At 51.4% G+C, this 17,672-nt stretch overlaps 6 protein-coding genes across 6 annotated transcripts; 2 read left to right on the top strand and 4 right to left on the bottom strand.

The window, feature by feature from the left end:
* The first annotated feature begins 75 nt into the window (after window positions 1-75).
* BO83DRAFT_378771 (serine/threonine-protein kinase) lies at window positions 76-2,237 on the top strand. Its single transcript, XM_025531339.1, has 5 exons — window positions 76-354; window positions 447-746; window positions 847-937; window positions 1,007-1,337; window positions 1,406-2,237. The coding sequence occupies exons 2-5, from the start codon at window positions 567-569 to the stop codon at window positions 1,995-1,997; spliced, it is 1,194 nt and encodes a 397-aa protein (XP_025387981.1). The 5' UTR covers window positions 76-354; window positions 447-566; the 3' UTR covers window positions 1,998-2,237.
* Window positions 2,238-2,637: 400 nt separating this feature from the next.
* Window positions 2,638-4,008, bottom strand: BO83DRAFT_361711 (AMMECR1 domain-containing protein; the record flags this gene model as incomplete). Its single annotated transcript, XM_025529473.1, has 2 exons — window positions 3,191-4,008; window positions 2,638-3,106 (listed from the first exon to the last, which is right to left on the bottom strand). The coding sequence occupies exons 1-2, from the start codon at window positions 3,691-3,693 to the stop codon at window positions 2,638-2,640; spliced, it is 972 nt and encodes a 323-aa protein (XP_025387980.1). The 5' UTR covers window positions 3,694-4,008.
* Window positions 4,009-4,497: 489 nt separating this feature from the next.
* BO83DRAFT_338763 (putative regulatory factor Sgt1) lies at window positions 4,498-6,901 on the bottom strand (the record flags this gene model as incomplete). Its single annotated transcript, XM_025528519.1, has 3 exons — window positions 4,498-6,322; window positions 6,378-6,577; window positions 6,637-6,901. 3 exons carry the CDS (start codon window positions 6,899-6,901, stop codon window positions 4,955-4,957), a joined length of 1,833 nt encoding a protein of 610 aa, XP_025387979.1. The 3' UTR covers window positions 4,498-4,954.
* Window positions 6,902-12,134: 5,233 nt separating this feature from the next.
* BO83DRAFT_399175 (AAA family ATPase VPS4) lies at window positions 12,135-13,666 on the bottom strand (the record flags this gene model as incomplete). The annotated part of the gene is made up of 4 exons (XM_025533304.1): window positions 12,135-12,356; window positions 12,429-12,879; window positions 12,949-13,281; window positions 13,368-13,666. 4 exons carry the CDS (start codon window positions 13,664-13,666, stop codon window positions 12,135-12,137), a joined length of 1,305 nt encoding a protein of 434 aa, XP_025387978.1.
* Window positions 13,667-14,107: 441 nt separating this feature from the next.
* BO83DRAFT_361700 (tubulin-binding prefolding complex subunit YKE2) lies at window positions 14,108-15,319 on the top strand. Its single transcript, XM_025529472.1, has 4 exons — window positions 14,108-14,267; window positions 14,433-14,628; window positions 14,709-14,769; window positions 14,836-15,319. The coding sequence occupies exons 1-4, from the start codon at window positions 14,207-14,209 to the stop codon at window positions 14,887-14,889; spliced, it is 372 nt and encodes a 123-aa protein (XP_025387977.1). The 5' UTR covers window positions 14,108-14,206; the 3' UTR covers window positions 14,890-15,319.
* Window positions 15,320-15,324: 5 nt separating this feature from the next.
* Window positions 15,325-17,472, bottom strand: BO83DRAFT_338754 (2,3-bisphosphoglycerate-independent phosphoglycerate mutase). The gene is made up of 5 exons (XM_025528518.1): window positions 17,317-17,472; window positions 17,167-17,222; window positions 16,366-17,103; window positions 15,731-16,313; window positions 15,325-15,663 (listed from the first exon to the last, which is right to left on the bottom strand). The coding sequence occupies exons 2-5, from the start codon at window positions 17,195-17,197 to the stop codon at window positions 15,453-15,455; spliced, it is 1,563 nt and encodes a 520-aa protein (XP_025387976.1). The 5' UTR covers window positions 17,198-17,222; window positions 17,317-17,472; the 3' UTR covers window positions 15,325-15,452.
* Between the last annotated feature and the right edge of the window lie 200 nt (window positions 17,473-17,672).

The following is a 17,672-nucleotide window of genomic DNA, read 5'->3' as shown; positions in this document are numbered from 1 at the left end:
CACGTGTGTTTGTGGCAGGCGCAACACAATCCGATCTGTCACCCCAACTTACTTTCCTTTCCTTCAACACGCCGATCTCCATCAATTTCATTTCCCGCATTCCACCAGAAAGGCAGCATCGTTGGCAGCCTGTTTCTCTCTTCTGTAGAGATATTGCAAAAGCATCATCCTCACCTGGCTTCTGATAAAACCCCCCCCCTTTGAACAGTGTCCGCCCAACGGTTGTCTGCACCAAAACCCCGCAGTCGGAACTCCACCACATCGTCCCATTGCGACGGAAACAACCAGTCCCTATTTCTGCCTATCACCCTGGTTTGTTTCACTTTGCCTGTGAATCCTTCACACTTCCTGCAGGTATGTAAGCGATTTTCTGATTGGGCTCACCTTTATTGGGTCCAGCATCCGCGATCTTGTCTATCCATCTAATACTGACCGCGGGGCTGAAGACGCAGGCCCGAACCACCCTTATCCCGTCTGCCTTGAAACCCGGACCCTATCGACCGTCCACCCTTACGAACTCCACCCCTGAAATACAATTCCGTCGCTTTCTTAAATATCATCTATAAATGGCGTCGCAACCGCAAGCCGGTCAACGGCCGAAAGTCCAGCCCTGCCGATACAAGACCGGAAAGACCCTAGGAGCTGGCTCCTACTCGGTCGTCAAGGAATGTGTGCATATCGACACCGGCCACTACTATGCGGCCAAGGTCATCAACAAGCGCTTGATGGCTGGACGTGAGCACATGGTATTTCTTAACCCTCATGAAGATCCAGGTGTGGCTGGGGAGAAAGTCGAGATATAGCAGGAAGGCTAATGATAAGGATTATGGGGGGTTATCATGATAGGTTCGAAATGAGATCGCGGTGCTGAAAAGGGTGTCGATGGGGCATCAGAACATTCTGACCTTGGTCGATTACTTTGAGACTATGAACAACTGTACGTGCATGACTGGTGTGGGGTTCAAATTCAATGTTGTCGAGGACTAACTACCCTCGCAATTTACAGTGTATCTGGTGACCGATCTTGCGCTTGGTGGCGAGCTTTTCGATCGCATTTGCCGAAAGGGCAGTTACTACGAATCCGACGCTGCGGATCTTATTCGTGCCATTCTTTCCGCTGTGGCATACCTGCACGACCACGGCATCGTGCATCGGGACCTAAAGCCAGAGAACCTTCTTTTCCGCACCCCGGAGGATAATGCAGATCTACTGATCGCAGACTTTGGCTTGTCGAGGATTATGGATGAGGAGCAGTTCCACGTTCTCACAACGACGTGCGGTACACCGGGATACATGGCGCCCGAGATCTTCAAGAAGAGTGGTCATGGAAAGCCAGTGTACGTTGCTCGCCATGGCAATTTGCCAATCCGACTACTATTTTCATATACTAACGACCACCCAACAGAGACATCTGGGCCATCGGTGTCATCACCTACTTCTTGCTATGCGGCTACACCCCCTTTGACCGCGACTCCAACCTGGAAGAGATGCAGGCCATCCTTGCAGCAGACTACTCCTTCACCCCCATCGAATACTGGCGCGGCGTTTCCCACGACGCACGGGACTTCATCAAGCGCTGCCTAACCATCGACCCTAGCGCTCGGATGACAGCCCACGACGCCTTGCAACACGCCTGGGTCAACCCGCCCTACGACACATCCGCCGACAAGCTCGGCTCCGGCGAAGATCTCCTCCCCACCGTCAAGAAGAACTTCAACGCTCGTCGCACCCTCCACAAGGCCATCGATACCGTTCGCGCCATCAACAAGCTTCGCGAAGGCGGCGGCCTAATGATGGACGGCATGATGAGCGTCGACCCCAAGCCCGAACGAGTCAACGGCAACGACGTCATCGAAGAACGACGGAACCACGACGGAGACATGGAAATCGACGGCCGTGCCAATGCTCGTGGTCAGACGGAAGAGCAGATCCGCGCTCAGGAGCGGAAAGTCCAAGAAATGGTCGCCGGGTTGTGGAGTCGCACTGGGAAGAAATAAGGGTGGAGTAATACGTACTATATTATATATCGTATTGTGATTACTTTTTGTGGGATCGCTTCTACTACTACTAAAGCTTATATACCTTTTGCTCTCCTTTCGCTGTCACCCACTTTCTTATTATTATGAATGCTTAGCCTTGATGGGGATGGATTCTTCTGATTATTATCTGGTGTGGCTTTTGTGGCAAAAGAAAGATATTTCGGTCTTGGTCCTTTCACTCCTCTTTCTATACCTACCAGTAACTATAGCAAATGATGTAATTGGCTGATTGATAGATTGATTACTCCTTCAACTAGATTGAGCCCACGTTACGTCTAGTACTGTAAATAGGAGTGGATTCAACTCAGTAGCTGGACATTAAGCACACAAGGCACTTCAGTGTACAATATCATAGAGCTACAGGATATAGTACCGAAGGGGTCTATTCGCGAAATGAGCACGCTTAACCGAAAGATACATATATTCCCATTAGTATGTCCACATAAACGGTTCGTGTACGTGGTTTCGCTGTTTACATGGCATGTGGCAAATATGTCCCAGATGCATAAAATAACCAAAAGTGACAAAACGCCTCCCGTCTCATTAACGCCATCGCATCATTGAACATCCAGGTTGAATGGAATCATTGGTTGGCTCGTCAACTCAAAAGCTGTTGGCTCCCATCGTCTAGCGAGAGAACCCATTGGCGCCATTCTTGCCATTCCGCGTAACTGCTGCTGGCCTTGAGGCCCTGGTACTTGACAGCCCGAAAATCGGAGACCTGCTCCCATGGCTTGGTTGCGGCGGCAGCGCCATGACCAGCATTGCTGCTGCCTCGCAAAAACCGTCTCGCCACGCTCTCGGAGGGCCCATCCCAGCCTGCTTTGTGCATGAGGCTGTTGACGGTCTCTTCTTTAGTCCATCCCTGCTCGACCGCGACATCAGGGAGGTATGTTGCGCCATAGCGTCTGCCGCGATGAATGAAGGAGATGCGAAGGCCATGCACCCCAAGGATCCAGTCCAGAGCGTTGGTGCATGGCTCAAAAGACCCGAGGAGCGTCAATGAGCAAGAGAGAGATGGCAGAAGAGACTCTGGGATGGGGGAAAACCGAGTGTCATCAAATGCGCTGTGGGCGGTTAGCATGCGCGAGCCTTGCCAAGGTGTAGGTGGAAAGGCCCGGTCTCATGGATAATGAAAGGAGTATACGTACGATGTGAGCGCGTAGGATTTCAGGCCCTCGGCAAGCTCCTGCGCCTCAAATGTGCCAATGCAGCCCCGGAGCGATTTGTGGCCGTGTTTCGAAACAGTATTCCATGTTACAAACAGAGGATATTTGTCCTCTCTCGGCTTGCCACTGGCCGTGTCTGACGAGGAACTGGGTGTCGTGACTGTGGTTGAGCTTGACAGGACAGACTGCGATGAGTTGGTAGACGCGAGAGATTGTGTTGTAGAGGAGCTCGAGCCAGACTGAAGTCGGCTGACTCGGGGTACTTTGATTTTCTGGGAGCGACTGCTTTTTCCAGAGAGTGGCGCGGTGTTCTCGTCCTCGTCTACGAATTGCGGATCATCATCCTCATCTAACGCGGCGAGCTTCTTATATTGTTCGTGTCGTTCCCAGAGCTCTTCCACAGACGCAAGGCTGATTGTTTCTCTGCGCCTATAGGAGGCAGCAAGGGTCTCGAAACAGTAGTAGCATTGAGCCGGGGTGGCCATTCTTTAGATCCAGATGTATATTTGCTTAGATAGAGAGTCACAGAGTCAGGACTCTCAATGAATATGTATAGAAACAGCGATGTCGATTTGAGGTCTGTTCGTCACAGCCTAGGAGTTCTGCCACTAGACAGGCACCCGGTTGCTCGGCTTGACCGGGGGAATCCGGCACCAGAAGGCTACTTGCAGCACAACAGGTCCGATGGGACTTGCGATGAGATGGACCAGATGTTGAACGAAGAGACCAGCAGCAATGTACAGTCCAGTGCCAGGGATCCGCCCAGAAGGTGAGAGTCCACTGAACAGACAGCAAGAGAGAGGCAAATGAGGGAGGGGAAGAAAGAGGGGGAAGAAGCCCAACGAGGGGAAGTACGAGCCAGCCCGGCCGATAACGCCGCCACGTGATCGACACGGGGGCCTTATCGGCAGGCCTTCAACCTCTTATCGGGGCTTATCGGAAACGCTAAATGAAGATCCCTTTTCACAGGCAGTTACTATATGGTAACAAGCGTACTACAGCATCATCATGGTGATGGCTTCATCAATTGATGGTCTATGAAGTATGACGCTGAATTTGGCATGGAGTGATGAACATGATGTTAGTAATAATACTAGTAGATTCTTCAGCAACTGTCCCCCCCATCTGCTAATAGCGCCAACTGTCTAACTGGTTCATGTATATATATACACTGGTATGTGGGGTTAGTACGTACTAGAATTACTGTGGGACGCAATCACTTCATCAGGCTGTCTTCAAATCACTATATAGTACTATAAGTAGTAATTATATACAGTATCTCATTATGTCCATGATTTCCCTGAAATTTCTGCACCTGCGTTCCATCATGTTCAATATACAGCCGATACAGCTCCATGACAGCAGCCAGTCCCATGGGAAGTAAGGAGTGGTTTCATTGAAAAATGTCTAATGACAAGCTTTCCCAGACAGAAAGCACGTACTTCTAGGTCACATTTGACCTCGCTTTGCACATCAGCTGAGCCTTCATTGAATTTACGTTGGCAGGCTGAAGTATATAGGGCTCGATCCGAGCTCCTCACAGCAAGCGTTCAGCTTCCCAGGACCCTAAGCATAGTACGACGGTAGGGAAGTACCTGCTCTCTTGTCTGGCAGAGGTATGTGAGGTCATCTCGTCTGGTGAAGAACCACTGAAGGACCATACGTTAGCGACTGGCCATACATCATGTTGTCGTTGACAGTCAACCCGGGACATTATTGGTATTCTCGTCATTTATAGTCGCAGTATCAGCGGTGGCGATCGTCCTTGGGCATAGCCAAGTTCATCATAGAAAGCATGTTTCCCGCTGGGCCAGCCGCACCACCTTGGCCCTGAAGACTTTCGAGAAGGTTTTTCGCAAAGTTGATGTCAATGTCTTCCTCATCCAGTTCAGGTAGGTCATCGTCCTCTGCTTCTCCCGACTTTGTATCAGCCAAAGTCTGCTTGTCACCGGCTGCCTTGGGCTTGCGATTGAGATCAAGCACTCCCGTGCCTTTTAATTCTGCCTCCATTTGCCTCGAAAGCTCCTTGATCTGCTCCGTGTCATCCTCGGATTCGCTATCCAGTTCCTCCACTCGACCCCGAGGCTTCGAAGGCCGAGACGAGCCCGGCAGACCAGAACCGCCTGATGGCATTCCCATCATCTCCTTCATCATCCTCGAAAATTCCTCTTCGTCAAACGAGGCCTCTTTATCTTCACCGTCACTGCTCATCTCATCCTCATCATTATCGTCATCATCGGTGTCAGTGCCATAGTCATCAAAGAATTCTGCTCCTTCGAAGCCAGCCGCATCATCATTCAAGAACTTCTCGAATTGGGCCACAATACGCTGAAGATTTTCTTGCGCGTTCGCATCACCAAAGGTACCCTCAGCGCTCGGTCTGCCGTCTTTGTCTTTCCCCTTGCCTTTGAGTTCTCGATCTAAATCTTCAAAGCTGATGTCGAGCCACTTCTCGTCATCTTGTCGCTTGTCCCAGGTTTCGATGTCCTTGTCTGTGGGCAGTTGTTCATCACCAGTGTCCAGATCTTCCAGGATAAGCTTCATTTCTCGGACGGCCGCCTTGTCTTGATTCTGAGGATCCGTAAGAAGCATCTCAAATCCACAAGCCAACTTCATGCCTATTTCGGCCCGATCATATGCTTTCTGATCATCTGTCGTGGGTAGTTTATCGTTCCATGACTTGGGTACTGGAAAGTCTTGGCTTTTGAGCTGCGCATATCCAACTCGCGTGAAGCGGACGCTCACGGTGACGAAATCTTCAGGCTTGAAGATGAAGCTGTTGGTATCCTTGGATCGGAGAGGTCGCAGTGCAATCGGATCGCGTAGATAGAAGGCTTCCACAGCGGCAGAGATATATGCGGGTTTCTGATGAAGTAGGAAGGCAACTTTGCGAGGGATGGTCACGAACGCAGAGTGAAGGTTTTCGTTGATCTGCTGGGGATAGTTACGCAAACGGTAGAACGCCTCCTCCTGAATCATGGTAGACCTCATCAGACGTGCCGGCTCCTCCATGATGATCTTCTTTGCATCCGATAGCGAGATCTTTTCCGTCACTCTATCTTTCTTATCGTTCTTGGGCTTGATTATGACAAGCTGACCTTGATTGATCCAGACCTGGGAGGGATTTAGCCTGCGTCATAACAGACATCATACCGGAGGTGCCACTGACTCTGTTATCTGCTACCTCAGGTTCCAGCCAAGCAGGTAGCGTGGCGGCAGCTTCCACCAAAAGGAACTGACCATCACCATCCACAGCTTTCGCCCAGACATTTTTGTGTTTCTTGGTCAACTCGCGCAACAGATACACGATTACCCACTCGTCCTCAATTGAATCGCCGAAGTTGGTGCGCCCGTGCAAAGAGGTGACTCCTAATTACCTGTTAGTGGCTGGGACAAGCCAATTAGTACAACAAATGAACGTCGCGCACCATCGTCTTTCGTGATTTCCAGCCGAAAGCTTTCACGTTGCCAGATATAGTCCTTTAGTAGGTCTTTTACCAATTCTGCAGAGGTACGTTGCACCTCAACCAATCTCGCTCGTGTTTCAGCGACTTCGTCGACCACAGCGGGGGCGGGGCTGGAAGGAATATAGTAAAGAGAATAATCGACACTATCGTCAGGGATCTCCGGCTTGGGAATGGGGTGGAAAGTGGACTTGAACCACTCCAGATCCTCCTCAGACATGGGTGCCATGTTGCGAATATCTGCAGCAGGCACACTGTCTGTTTTGAAATATAGTTTGCAGGCTGCTGGGTGCAGCAATTCAACTTACTTCTTCGATCATAAGAACTTTGAAAATAAATTACGGCATGACTTCATACCGGACGAGACGCGGCGAATTGCTTGGCCGCGGGCCCCGTGACCGGGCGCTAGGTCGCGTTGGGCTAGATGTCAACAAGAACGAGGGCTTGAGGCCTCACCGCCCAAAACACGTCCCGTATCGCATCGCATTTCCAGTACTACCTTAGAGTGTCAGTCCCCTCCGCCGCGTTCCCCCCGATTTCCAGTGGTGTTGTCGGCGATGGTTTCCCATTGATTGGCCTTCGCTCCTTCCCATACACTGTTCACACCAATTTTCAGCACTACAGCCCCGCGTTATACCCGTCGGCCATGGCGTATCCGTACATCGACACGCCGCGCACCGAAGTCGACGGAAACGCGACTTACTTGACCGGCTATCGCAGCGTGGGACGACCCAATTTGACGGCACTCGACTCAGTGGAAAATTCGTTTGCTACGCCTTCCAAGGATGATGACCTTCTTAAGGGTCTTGGTGACGGTCGAAGGCGGACTTCCGGGAGTTTCAAGACTCATACTCCGCGTGCAGGCGCAGCTTCCAAATCGACAAGAAGCGCGTTAAATAGTCGACATCAGCTTCCTACCGCAGCGCCTCCCAAGGGTGAGTTTACGCCTCTTATGAGGAGTGCCACGAAGAACAATTATTTGCGAAATATGTCTACGACGCGCGGACCGAAGACCCCGGGACACATAGGTCGGAGTTATTTGAGCAATGGCAACACGCCGGGCTTGCCTGGAATGGAAATGACCGATATTGATGAGGAGGACGCGACCGACGATCAGCCCACTCCTATCCCGCAGGTTGCAAGCAGCAGCGTGCAGAGCACACCGCTTCCAGGGTTGTCAAGGAACGGTGGTGTCCTTAATGAGGGAAATAACATGACATTGAAGGAACAGGAGAAGGTGAATAAACGACTTTTGTCACCAGGAAACTTTGCTAACAGCAATAGATGATCGATCAATTAGACAAGGATAATTTCGGTCTTAAATTGAAGATTCACTTCTTGCAGGAGCAACTGGAAAAGGCCGGACCCGCTTACAACCAAGCAGCACTCAAGGAAAACACAGAGCTAAAGGTCTCGAAATTAACGATGCAACGTGACATCTCACGCTACAAGAAGAGCCTTCAGCAGGCTGAACGCGACCTCGAATCGTACCGCATACAATTTCAGGAGCTCAGGGAGAAAGCGCGGGGAAGACCGACCGACGATACGATACAGCGCGAAATGGATTTGATGCGGGAAGAGATTGAATCGAGAGACAACCAAATCAGGGAGCTCCAGGAGGATTTGAGGGACGCCAAGGACAGCCAATCTCAAGAAATGGAGAAACTCCGTGACGAAGTCGAAGACCTCGAGGCGTCGGTACGAGAGCGGGATCGGGCCATCGAGGAACGCGACGAAGAGATCGAGGAATTGAAGGACAGAGACGGCAAGGAACGCGATGCACTCACTGAGCTGGAATCAGAACTGCAACGTGCGAAGGAGCAGATGGAAGAGCTACAAGAGTCGCTGGATCAGGCCAAGTCTGATGCAAGAGAAGCGAGGGATGCCGCAAGCCAAGCCGCCATGGAGAAGGACCAGGCTCAGAAAGATCTCCAAGAGTTGCACGATGAGATGGCGAACAAGTCTATCAGTACAAGTGGACTGACGCGCCAGCTGGAGGAGAAGGCCAGTAAGTTGGAGGAGGAGCTTCGTGAGCTCCAACAAGAGAACAGCGCATTGAGGAAAGATATCGAAACACGATCTGATCACGAAGCCCGAGTTGAGGAGCGATATCGGGAATCTCAGCAGCAGATGAACGACAAGGAGCGGAAGCTTCAGGATGATGCTGCGCAGGCAAGACACGAGCGAGACTTGGCCCAACAGGAACATGACAGGATCTCCGCCCAATTACAGGAAGCTCTCGACGAAGTCCAACGCAAATCGGAGGAGAAAGAACTGCTACAAACCCGACACCATGCATTGACGGATGAGTCCGGTGGCCTGCAGCAGGAGCTGGCGCGAGCGCAGTCTAAGATTAAGGAGCTACAACAAGCCTTGGAGGAAGAGCATCACCATGCGCTAGACAATACAAATACTGTCCGTAATCACTACAAGGAAGAAGTCGAGAGACTTCAAGAAGAGATTGAGGCTCTCCACCACGAAATTGAAGACAAGGAAGGCCAATTTGCGCTCGAGCAAGACAGGTGGGAGAGCGCCAGGCGTGCCTTGCAGTTGCAGAAGGACAGGGCTGAGGATCAGGCAGCTGGTTTCAAGCGCACAATTGAAAAGCTTGAGCAAGTCGAACATACTCTGTCCGGAAAGGAGATGAAACTGCAAGAAGTCATCGATAGCGAAAAGACGCGCCACTTCAATTCGGAGGCTGTTTTGAGCCGACAGGTCAAAGAACTGAACGATGACCTGACATCAAAACGGGAGATAATCGATGAACAGCGGAATGAAATCCTTTCTCTCAAGGAGGATTTGAGAATTGTTAGACGCTCAGAGGCAGCGCTTCAAGAAAAGATCCAGGCTCTGGAGGATGAAGTTGTTGTTCTACAATCAAGCTTGGAGGAAGAACAGGAGTATACCAAGGGCCGAACACAGAAAGGGTCTGCAGAACACGACAGTCAAATCCAGAAGCTCATCAACGAGAAACAGAGACTCCGTGATCAGCTGGCTAATGCTCATGTTGAATTACATGACTTGCGGACGTCTGCTGCTGAGATTGAGACCGAACGCAATGAGCTTCAGGTCCAACTGGATCAGGCCCAAAATCAAGTTGACGACACGACGCGTTTCGATAAGGAAAAGGTCGATCTCCGAAAATCCGTTCTACGACTTGAAGGCGAGGTAAGACGCCTCAAGGAGGACAGAACTTCATTGTTGGAAGCCAAGGAAACGCTAGAAAAGCAGCTAAGTGCTGAGATCGAGCGGGCTGCCCTGGAAGAGAACCGTCTGTCTGCCGAAATCGACCAACTTCACGATAAGCTACACACGGCTTCGGGTGGAAGGGATCGCGAGCTTGCATTGACAAAGAGTAAGGCGCAACGCTACGAAAGACGCATACAAGAGCTTGAGAACCTCCTTCAGCAGCAGCCACATGCTGAGAACGAACATTCGACTGCAAATGGAGATCTCTCAATGCTTCGTCATAGTCTGGACGAGGCTCGGAAGCGTGAGAAGACGTTGCTGCAGCGCGAAGCCGACCAGAAGTCGTCCGTCAGAAGTTACAAAGCACGGCTTGCTGAATTGGAGAAGGAACTGCACGATGCGATGATGAAGAAATACGAATCCCACTCACCCTCCTCTTCACCCTCCAACAAACTCCATGATGAGCTCCGGAACCTACGGAAACAGCTGTCTGAGGCACACCGAACGCTACGGGATGTCAAATCGAAGAATCGCGATCTTGAAAGAGCCGCAATGAGAGAAGAAGACCAGCGTGATCTTCATGAGCTACTCAAATCATCGACTCTGGAGGCTGAATCGCTCGCGCTCAAGGTGTCAGAGCGAGAGGCCCGTATGGCCGAGCTCAAGGCGCAAATGCGCAGGATCCGTGATGAGCGTTCATTCTGTGCTAGAAAGGCTGAATCGGCATTGAAGGAGCTGGAAGCCCTGCAAGAACGATATGACCATCTTGTGGAGAAGATGGGGACAAAGAGCGAGAGCAGTAAGACAAGGCATGAGAAGGAGATGCTCGGTCTAGGCAAGGAAATTATCTGGCTTCGTGCGCGACTGAAGCGTGAGGAGAAGTTCCGCCGTGACCTGGCTTGGAGTAAGGGCTTGATGGAACTTGGCGAGCGTGTTCGGGTTGCCTGGTTAGTTCCCTCATTTCTACAACTACCCTTTCTGTATAATGGTTTAACTAACATCCTCCTTCCAACAGCAACGAAGCTGATCTCCGCATGATCTCCGACATGGGCGTCAAATCCCGTGACCGCAACAAGACCCGCACTCCCCAATCCAAGTTGAAGACTGCCGTCTCCATGGTCAGGGCCGTCGTCCGCATGCAAAGGATGTGCCAAGACTGGAAGAAGACGAAGAAGCTTGGTGAGGGTCTCAGACGGGCGAAGAACGAGGTGCTGAAGAGGCGAGACGCTTCATACAGTAAATCCTGATCGCCCTCTCGAACAGTCTTATGTCGAGTCTCTCTCTTTCTTCCCCCCCCTTCCCTCTTTTCCGTTGACTGGGGCTACCCCCCCATTGTTTTCCAATGATTTTGCATTTCCTTTTGGGTTCGTTGAGAAGATTCCCCGGCGTTATTTCGATGGATGTGTCTTAAGGCGTTGTCCTCTCCTAGGTTGGATTGTGAAAGGAATTGTCGTTGGTACTGTATCTACTAGCTACCCACTCTGTGTTTGTGTAGTTGTACCCCAGGGACACTGGATCCCTCACACATATACTCTTATTCTTAGTTATGTTGGTTCTGGATGGTTAGATTGAATGGTTAATGAGATATGTCTGAGCCTAACTTTGATTCTATGGTTATTGTCTACCAGTAGTGGGTGTGTTTTCGGTCAACAACCCTCAGGAAAATAATTAACAAAGACCACCACACTACTTAGTCTATACGCACATAATGTAAGAATTAGATTTCCAGCCGACATTCATTCCATTCCACACCGAGCTCGTCATGTAGTTAAGTAAACAGGAAGAGAAATAAGAAACAGTGGACTTTAAATTAACGCCTCGCCTTGCTGCACAATGATAAAAACAAGAGTTTGCCTAACACCGAGATGAAAGGTGAGAGGAAAAGATAGGAGAGATAAAGAAGAAAATAAGATAATGGGGATAAGGTCGTAGGAAGCATTTCGATGGTGTAACGTATGTGTGTGTGTGTGTGTGTGGTCGTCGATTTTTCTTTTCTTCTCTTTCGTTCGTTCGTTCATTCCAATTGAGCACCTGAAACCCAAGTATGCATGCCAACTCATGTTCATCGAACCAATATCGGGATGGGGAAAAGGGGAAACCTGGAACCATGGGGGGAACGGATGAGAACGAAGGCTTGATTTTATGGGAGCCTGGTTGATTCTGTCGGGTCGTGATGAGACACAACGAGAGGGAGGGGGAGGACGCATGGACTCGTTTGTCTTCTTCTAGATGGAGAGAAGATGGATGTGTGAAGAGTAGGATGAAGGATTGGATTAAGCACCCTCGCTGCCGAATTCCTTGGTCCACTCGGAGTTTCGTTGCAAATCTTCTTGACTGACGGTTGGTCGGGAGTTGCGGACCGCCTTGATGAAGTCTTTCAGGACGAGCGGGGGCTCCAGGAGCTGGTCGGCTTCTACGGTGGTCCATGACATTTCCATTGCGCCTTGGTCGCCTGGTGAACAGGGGGTTAGCTTTTCGGCGCCGTCGAGGATGACCTGGATTCCGTGGTTAGTGGTACGCTCTTCTCTTTTGTATGAATCAATGGTGGTGGGGAGTAGCGGGCTCACCTTCTTGTAGTGCGTTGCTGTTTGGATCTTGCGGATGGGTTGCATCAGCGCATCCTGGACAGCAATACTGATATCGCTACCGGAGTAGCCTTCGCTCATCTCTGCCAGGGTTCGGTAGTCGGCTTGTGTCAATTCGCAGGGTGTGGAGCCGACGGCCAGCATGAACATCTTCATTCGCGCATTGATATCGGGGAGACTGATGTGGACTCGACGTTGGAATCGACGACGAATGGCCGCATCTAGTTGCCAGGGAATGTTTGTTGCGCCGAGGATCAGAACACCCTTTGAGTCCTTGCCGACACCGTCCATCTGAACGAGCAACTCCGTCTTGATACGACGAGAAGCCTCCGATTCACCTTCTCCACGAGGACCGCAGAGAGCGTCGACTTCGTCAATGAAGATAATCGCCGGCTTGTTTTCTCGGGCCATGTTGAAGAGCTGCTTCACGAGTCTGTAGAGGTGGGTATGTTAGCTGTAGGAACCGACATGTGACAACATAAGATCCCTAAGGTATTCATACCTTTCACTCTCACCCATCCACTTCGACACCAAGTCACTACTACTGACACTGAAGAACGTGCTGTTCGCCTCCGTCGCAACGGCCTTGGCGAGATAGGACTTTCCCGTACCCGGGGGCCCATACAGCAGGATACCCTTCCACGGTTGACGCTTCCCCGTGAAGAGGTGTGGGAACTTAATAGGTAGAATGACCGCTTCCTTCAATGCCTCCTTTGCGCTCTCCAGACCGGCAACATCCTCCCACTGCACGTTGGGTTTATCCGACAAGATCGCCCCAGCAAGGGCGGACCGTAGCTTCTTCGAGTCGGCGTCCTCGCCATCTTCGTCCTGGTTTCTAATTCACCAAACAAGTAGTGTCAGCACACAATGCTCTCTGTGCGAAAACCAATCGCAAGGCGATGTCGGCAGACATGTACATACCCTCCCTTCCCACTCCCCTGCGCCACCTTGCCATTAGCGCCCACCGCACTCGGCTTTTTTCGATTATCTAGAGTAGCGAGATGGTTCTTGAGTTTCTCCGCACGATCCATGTACTCGCCCGCCTTTGCGCGGATCATCTCCTTGGACTTGGGGTTCTTCTCCCATTTCAGTGCCAGCATGAACAGCTCCAGCGCCGAGTAGTACAGCTGATAAGCCTTCTCGTATTCGCCCTCATTGTCGTGCTCGATGGCCTTCTTGACGGTGTCAATCGCCCTCCCTAGGAAGTCGGTATTACTCATGGTGTGAAAATGAAAAGGATCGAAGTGTCGTTACGGAATGATCGCAGGAATAGGAAGCAAGCAGGGCTGCCTGGCTGGATTGGTTCAAGGCGGGGAGCGAATGACGACGGAAGCCTGCCTGGTTTCGTCCGTCCGTCTGTAGTACTTAGTACTAACTAGTCTGTGTCTCTGCGGGCGCAAGAAGGAGACGGGGACTCGATTGCACCGGAACACGGAACAAACAATGACGTATATGAGTAATTCTTAACGAATAGACACTTCTTCCAAGGGGGAGTTAAAGAAGGTCCTTAATCAGGATAAAATGGTGTAGGAGGACATTCAAGAGGAAATACTTAGGAATGGAGGAATGGCACGAGAGACAAGAGACAGAGAGACAGCGAAAAGGCGGGCAGACGGTCTTGTTTACCGTCTTTGGTTGGTTTTCTGCCGCTCCGTTTCCCATTTTGCCCCTCCGATAGATAACCCATTTCCCCGACGACCATCAATCACTACCCTACCACACACGATCACGGACTGAATAGGGATTTATCACACAGCATCATGGCGGACGCACAAAAGCAAATGCAGGCGCTTACCGAGGAGTTTCAGGCCTTGCAGACGGGTATGTTGGTATCCCATGAGTTGTTTTCCTATTCGGGGAGGGAGGGGTGCATGAGCGTGGGCATGCAAGCGTCATCTATCTATTCCAGCTACCCTGGTGCTGTGCTATGCTATGCGCACCATTGGTTATAAGCATGGAACAAATACTAACACCTTTTTGCAATAGAGCTTGACGGTCTCGTCGAAGCGCGCCAGAAACTCGAATCCCAGCAACAGGAGAATGTCGGCGTCCAGAAGGAATTCAACTCCCTCGATGACGAGTCGAACATTTACAAGTTGATCGGACCGGTCTTACTGAAGCAGGAGAAGAGTGAGGCCTTGATGGCCGTAAATGGACGTCTTGAGTTCATTGAGAAGGAAATGTACGTTTCAGTTACCGTGGCCCCTCTCCCCACTTCCTCATTGGGTGGGAGCTGTGACTGACGTGACGTATTTATTGTAGCAAGCGCATTGAGGGACAGATCCAGGAGAACCAGGACAAGTCTGATAAGAAGCGCAGTGAGGTGAGTGCCCCGATTATTATAATTACAGGCATGCTTTCGGCAGTCGGTCTGACAATTGTGATGCAGATCGTTCAGTTCCAGACTCAGATGCAACAAGCGGCGGCGGCGGCTTCTGCTTGATTGTAGACGGATCGCTGTTATCAGTACTATAGGTGGAAGACAGTGGCTACCTTTATCACGCGAGGAGATATATAATTGCTGGTGATGGCGGATGTGAAAGAGCAGCCAAGGTACCCGACCGGTCCTGGAAGGCGATGATGCACGTCGCCTTGGAGGTCGTGCGAGAAGAAGAAAAAGCACCGACGGCAGCGCAGAGCTACTTTGTGCAGTGGCCAATCCTGGCCCAGCACTATGAGGTTGAGAGGTTCTAGATACCCTTGTTAATGATCGTTGCGGATATTCTCAGAAGACTATACGGATACGTAGTCGATCGATCAGGCTGTCTGTCGACCGAGGTGTGACACCTACCCTGTGTGGGTGCTGTGGTTGATCGAGATACGGTGTACCCCTCAAGGCACAATTGGAAGTACGCTTGTATCGGAGATGGGAGAAATTGAAAATAAACAAAATCTTGTTCTATCTCGCTCCAAAGCTAAACCCCAGTATAGACACCGTAATAATTCATTTCTTCATCAATGGAATCGTATCCAGACAATACATGACATCTACTCTATACGCTAAATCTATGCCTTAACCAGAAGGCTGCGGCCGGACATCTCCTCGGGCTGCTCGATGCCCATGGCGGCCAGGACGGTGGGAGCAACATCTCCCAGAACACCCTCCTCCTTCTTGAGGCTCCAGCCCTCGGGGGCGTTGGCCATGACGAAGGGAACCTTGTTGGTGGTGTGGGAGGTCTTGGGGGTGCCCTTCTCGGTAAGCATCTCCTCAGCGTTTCTATTGGGAAGAGGAAATCAATGTCAGTGAGAAGGTCTTGCGCAAACGTGTCGGAGGCAAAACTTACCCATGGTCGGCGGTGATGAACAGGATGTAGCCGTGCTTCTTGCAGGCCTCGTAGATGACACCGATGGCCTTGTCGGTGGCAGCAACACCCTGGATGGCAGCCTCGTAGACACCGGTGTGACCAACCATATCGGGGGGAGCAAAGTTGTTCATGACAAACTCGAAGTTGCCCTCACCAAGGCGCTCGGCCATCTTGTCACCCACGGCGGCAGCGCTCATCTTGGGCTCGAGGTCATAGGTGGCAACCTTGGGAGACGGGATCATGTCGCGGACCTCGCCGGGGAACTGCTTCTCAACACCACCGTTGAAGAAGAAAGTAACGTGAGCGTACTTCTCAGTCTCAGCAACGTGGCACTGCTTAACATCCTTCTTGCCCAGCCACTCAGCCAACACGTTACCCATGTGCTGGGGAGGGAAGGCAACAGGGAAAGTGTAGTCGGTCTTGTACCGGGTCATGGTGGTGATGTGGATGTCCTTGGGGTAAGGGAATTCGGGCTTGGGAGAGCGGTCGTAGTCACCCAGCAGCTGAGTGATCTCACGGACACGGTCGGAACGGTAGTTGAAGAAGAAGAGAGTGTCGCCATCTATTATCGCAGGTCAGCACCTTCATCATTGAGCAGAGGGAACAAAACATACCCTGCACACGTCTGTCCTTGCCGCCAACAATGATGGGCTTCAGGAACTCATCGGTCTCCTTGTTCTCATAGCGCTCATTGATGGTCTTGACGGGGTCAGAGCTCTCCTCACCCTCGCCGGAGACAATACCCTTCATGGCGATCTCAACCCGGTCCCAGCGCTTGTCGCGATCCATAGCCCAGTAACGTCCGACAACGGTAGCGATCTCACCAACACCGATCTCCTTGGCCTGGTCAAGCAGTTGCTGCATGTACTTGGTAGCGCTCTTGGGCTCGGTGTCACGGCCATCGCCGAAGAAGTGGATGAAGACCTGAGGAATCTCCATCTCCTTGGCGACCTTCAGCAGACCGACCAGGTGGGTGATGTTGGAGTGGACACCACCATCCGAAACCAGACCCAACAGGTGCAGACGGCCGTTACCCTCCTTGGCGCGCTTGAAGGAAGCGACGATGTTGTCCACCTTGCCCAGCTCGCCCTTCTTGAGGGTCTGGTCAATGCGGACACTGTCCTGCCAAACGACACGGCCAGCACCAATGTTCAAGTGACCGACCTCACTGTTGCCCATGAGACCCTCCGGCAGACCGACAGCGAGGGAGGAGGCATCGAGTTCGGTGTAACCCTGAGCAGTCTTCGAGTCGGCCTCGGCGAAGCCAGACATGAAGGGAGTCTCAGCGGCAGCGATAGCATCGCCGTCCTTGGGGGAGTTGGGACCGGCGACACCCCAGCCATCGATGACGACTAGACAGCAGGATATCAGTGGATTGATAGGCGACAGAAAGTTAGCTGGCATATTCAACTTACTGAGGGCGACCTTTTGATCAACCTTGGCCATTTTTGCTATATACTCTGTGCTCTAACTTGTTGGAGTGCATATGTTAGCCAACGCAATTTACATAGCCAGCGCAAAATGAAGTCCGGGGATAGAGCGGGATGGGCTCGGGAAGCACTCACCAAAAGTGGGGAAGAGATTTGAAGAGCAAGAAAATGGGTGGAAAAAGAAGAAGTGAAAGAAGGAAGAAGAAGAAAGATAGGAGAGGAAGAAGGATAGAAGAAGGAGAAGGAGAATTGATAGGTGGAGTCACGAAAAGGCTGGCCGGTGAAGAACACAATCGCAAGACCAGCGTAGTTAACAGTAATAGTAATAGAGAGGAGGGGGAGGGGCACCACACTTTGGCTTTCGGTGACGCTTTGGGACTTGTTTTGTTTTCGCTCCGCCCCGACGTCACCTTCCACTTCCACTCCCTTCTTTAGTCTCTTTTTCTCCGACTTTCCTCTCCCTCCCGTTCTCGTCCGGCTTCCCCGGCTCT

Source organism: Aspergillus eucalypticola (genome assembly GCF_003184535.1).
Source record: "Aspergillus eucalypticola CBS 122712 chromosome Unknown BO83scaffold_13, whole genome shotgun sequence".
Lineage (NCBI taxonomy): Eukaryota > Fungi > Ascomycota > Eurotiomycetes > Eurotiales > Aspergillaceae > Aspergillus > Aspergillus eucalypticola.
This window is presented reverse-complemented; position numbering and strand designations above follow the sequence as displayed.

Coding starts and splice junctions, on each gene's coding strand:
- BO83DRAFT_378771 (XM_025531339.1), top strand. CDS start 567: ATGGCGTCGCAACCGCAAGCCGGTCAACGGCCGAAAGTCCAGCCCTGC. Junction 747..846: donor TGGCTGGACGTGAGCACATG/GTATTTCTTAAC, acceptor TTATCATGATAG/GTTCGAAATGAGATCGCGGT. Junction 938..1,006: donor CTTTGAGACTATGAACAACT/GTACGTGCATGA, acceptor CGCAATTTACAG/TGTATCTGGTGACCGATCTT.
- BO83DRAFT_361700 (XM_025529472.1), top strand. CDS start 14,207: ATGGCGGACGCACAAAAGCAAATGCAGGCGCTTACCGAGGAGTTTCAG. Junction 14,268..14,432: donor GTTTCAGGCCTTGCAGACGG/GTATGTTGGTAT, acceptor TTTTTGCAATAG/AGCTTGACGGTCTCGTCGAA. Junction 14,770..14,835: donor CTGATAAGAAGCGCAGTGAG/GTGAGTGCCCCG, acceptor ATTGTGATGCAG/ATCGTTCAGTTCCAGACTCA.
- BO83DRAFT_338754 (XM_025528518.1), bottom strand. CDS start 17,197: ATGGCCAAGGTTGATCAAAAGGTCGCCCTCA. Junction 17,104..17,166: donor TGATCAAAAGGTCGCCCTCA/GTAAGTTGAATA, acceptor CCTGCTGTCTAG/TCGTCATCGATGGCTGGGGT. Junction 16,314..16,365: donor CAAGGACAGACGTGTGCAGG/GTATGTTTTGTT, acceptor CTGCGATAATAG/ATGGCGACACTCTCTTCTTC.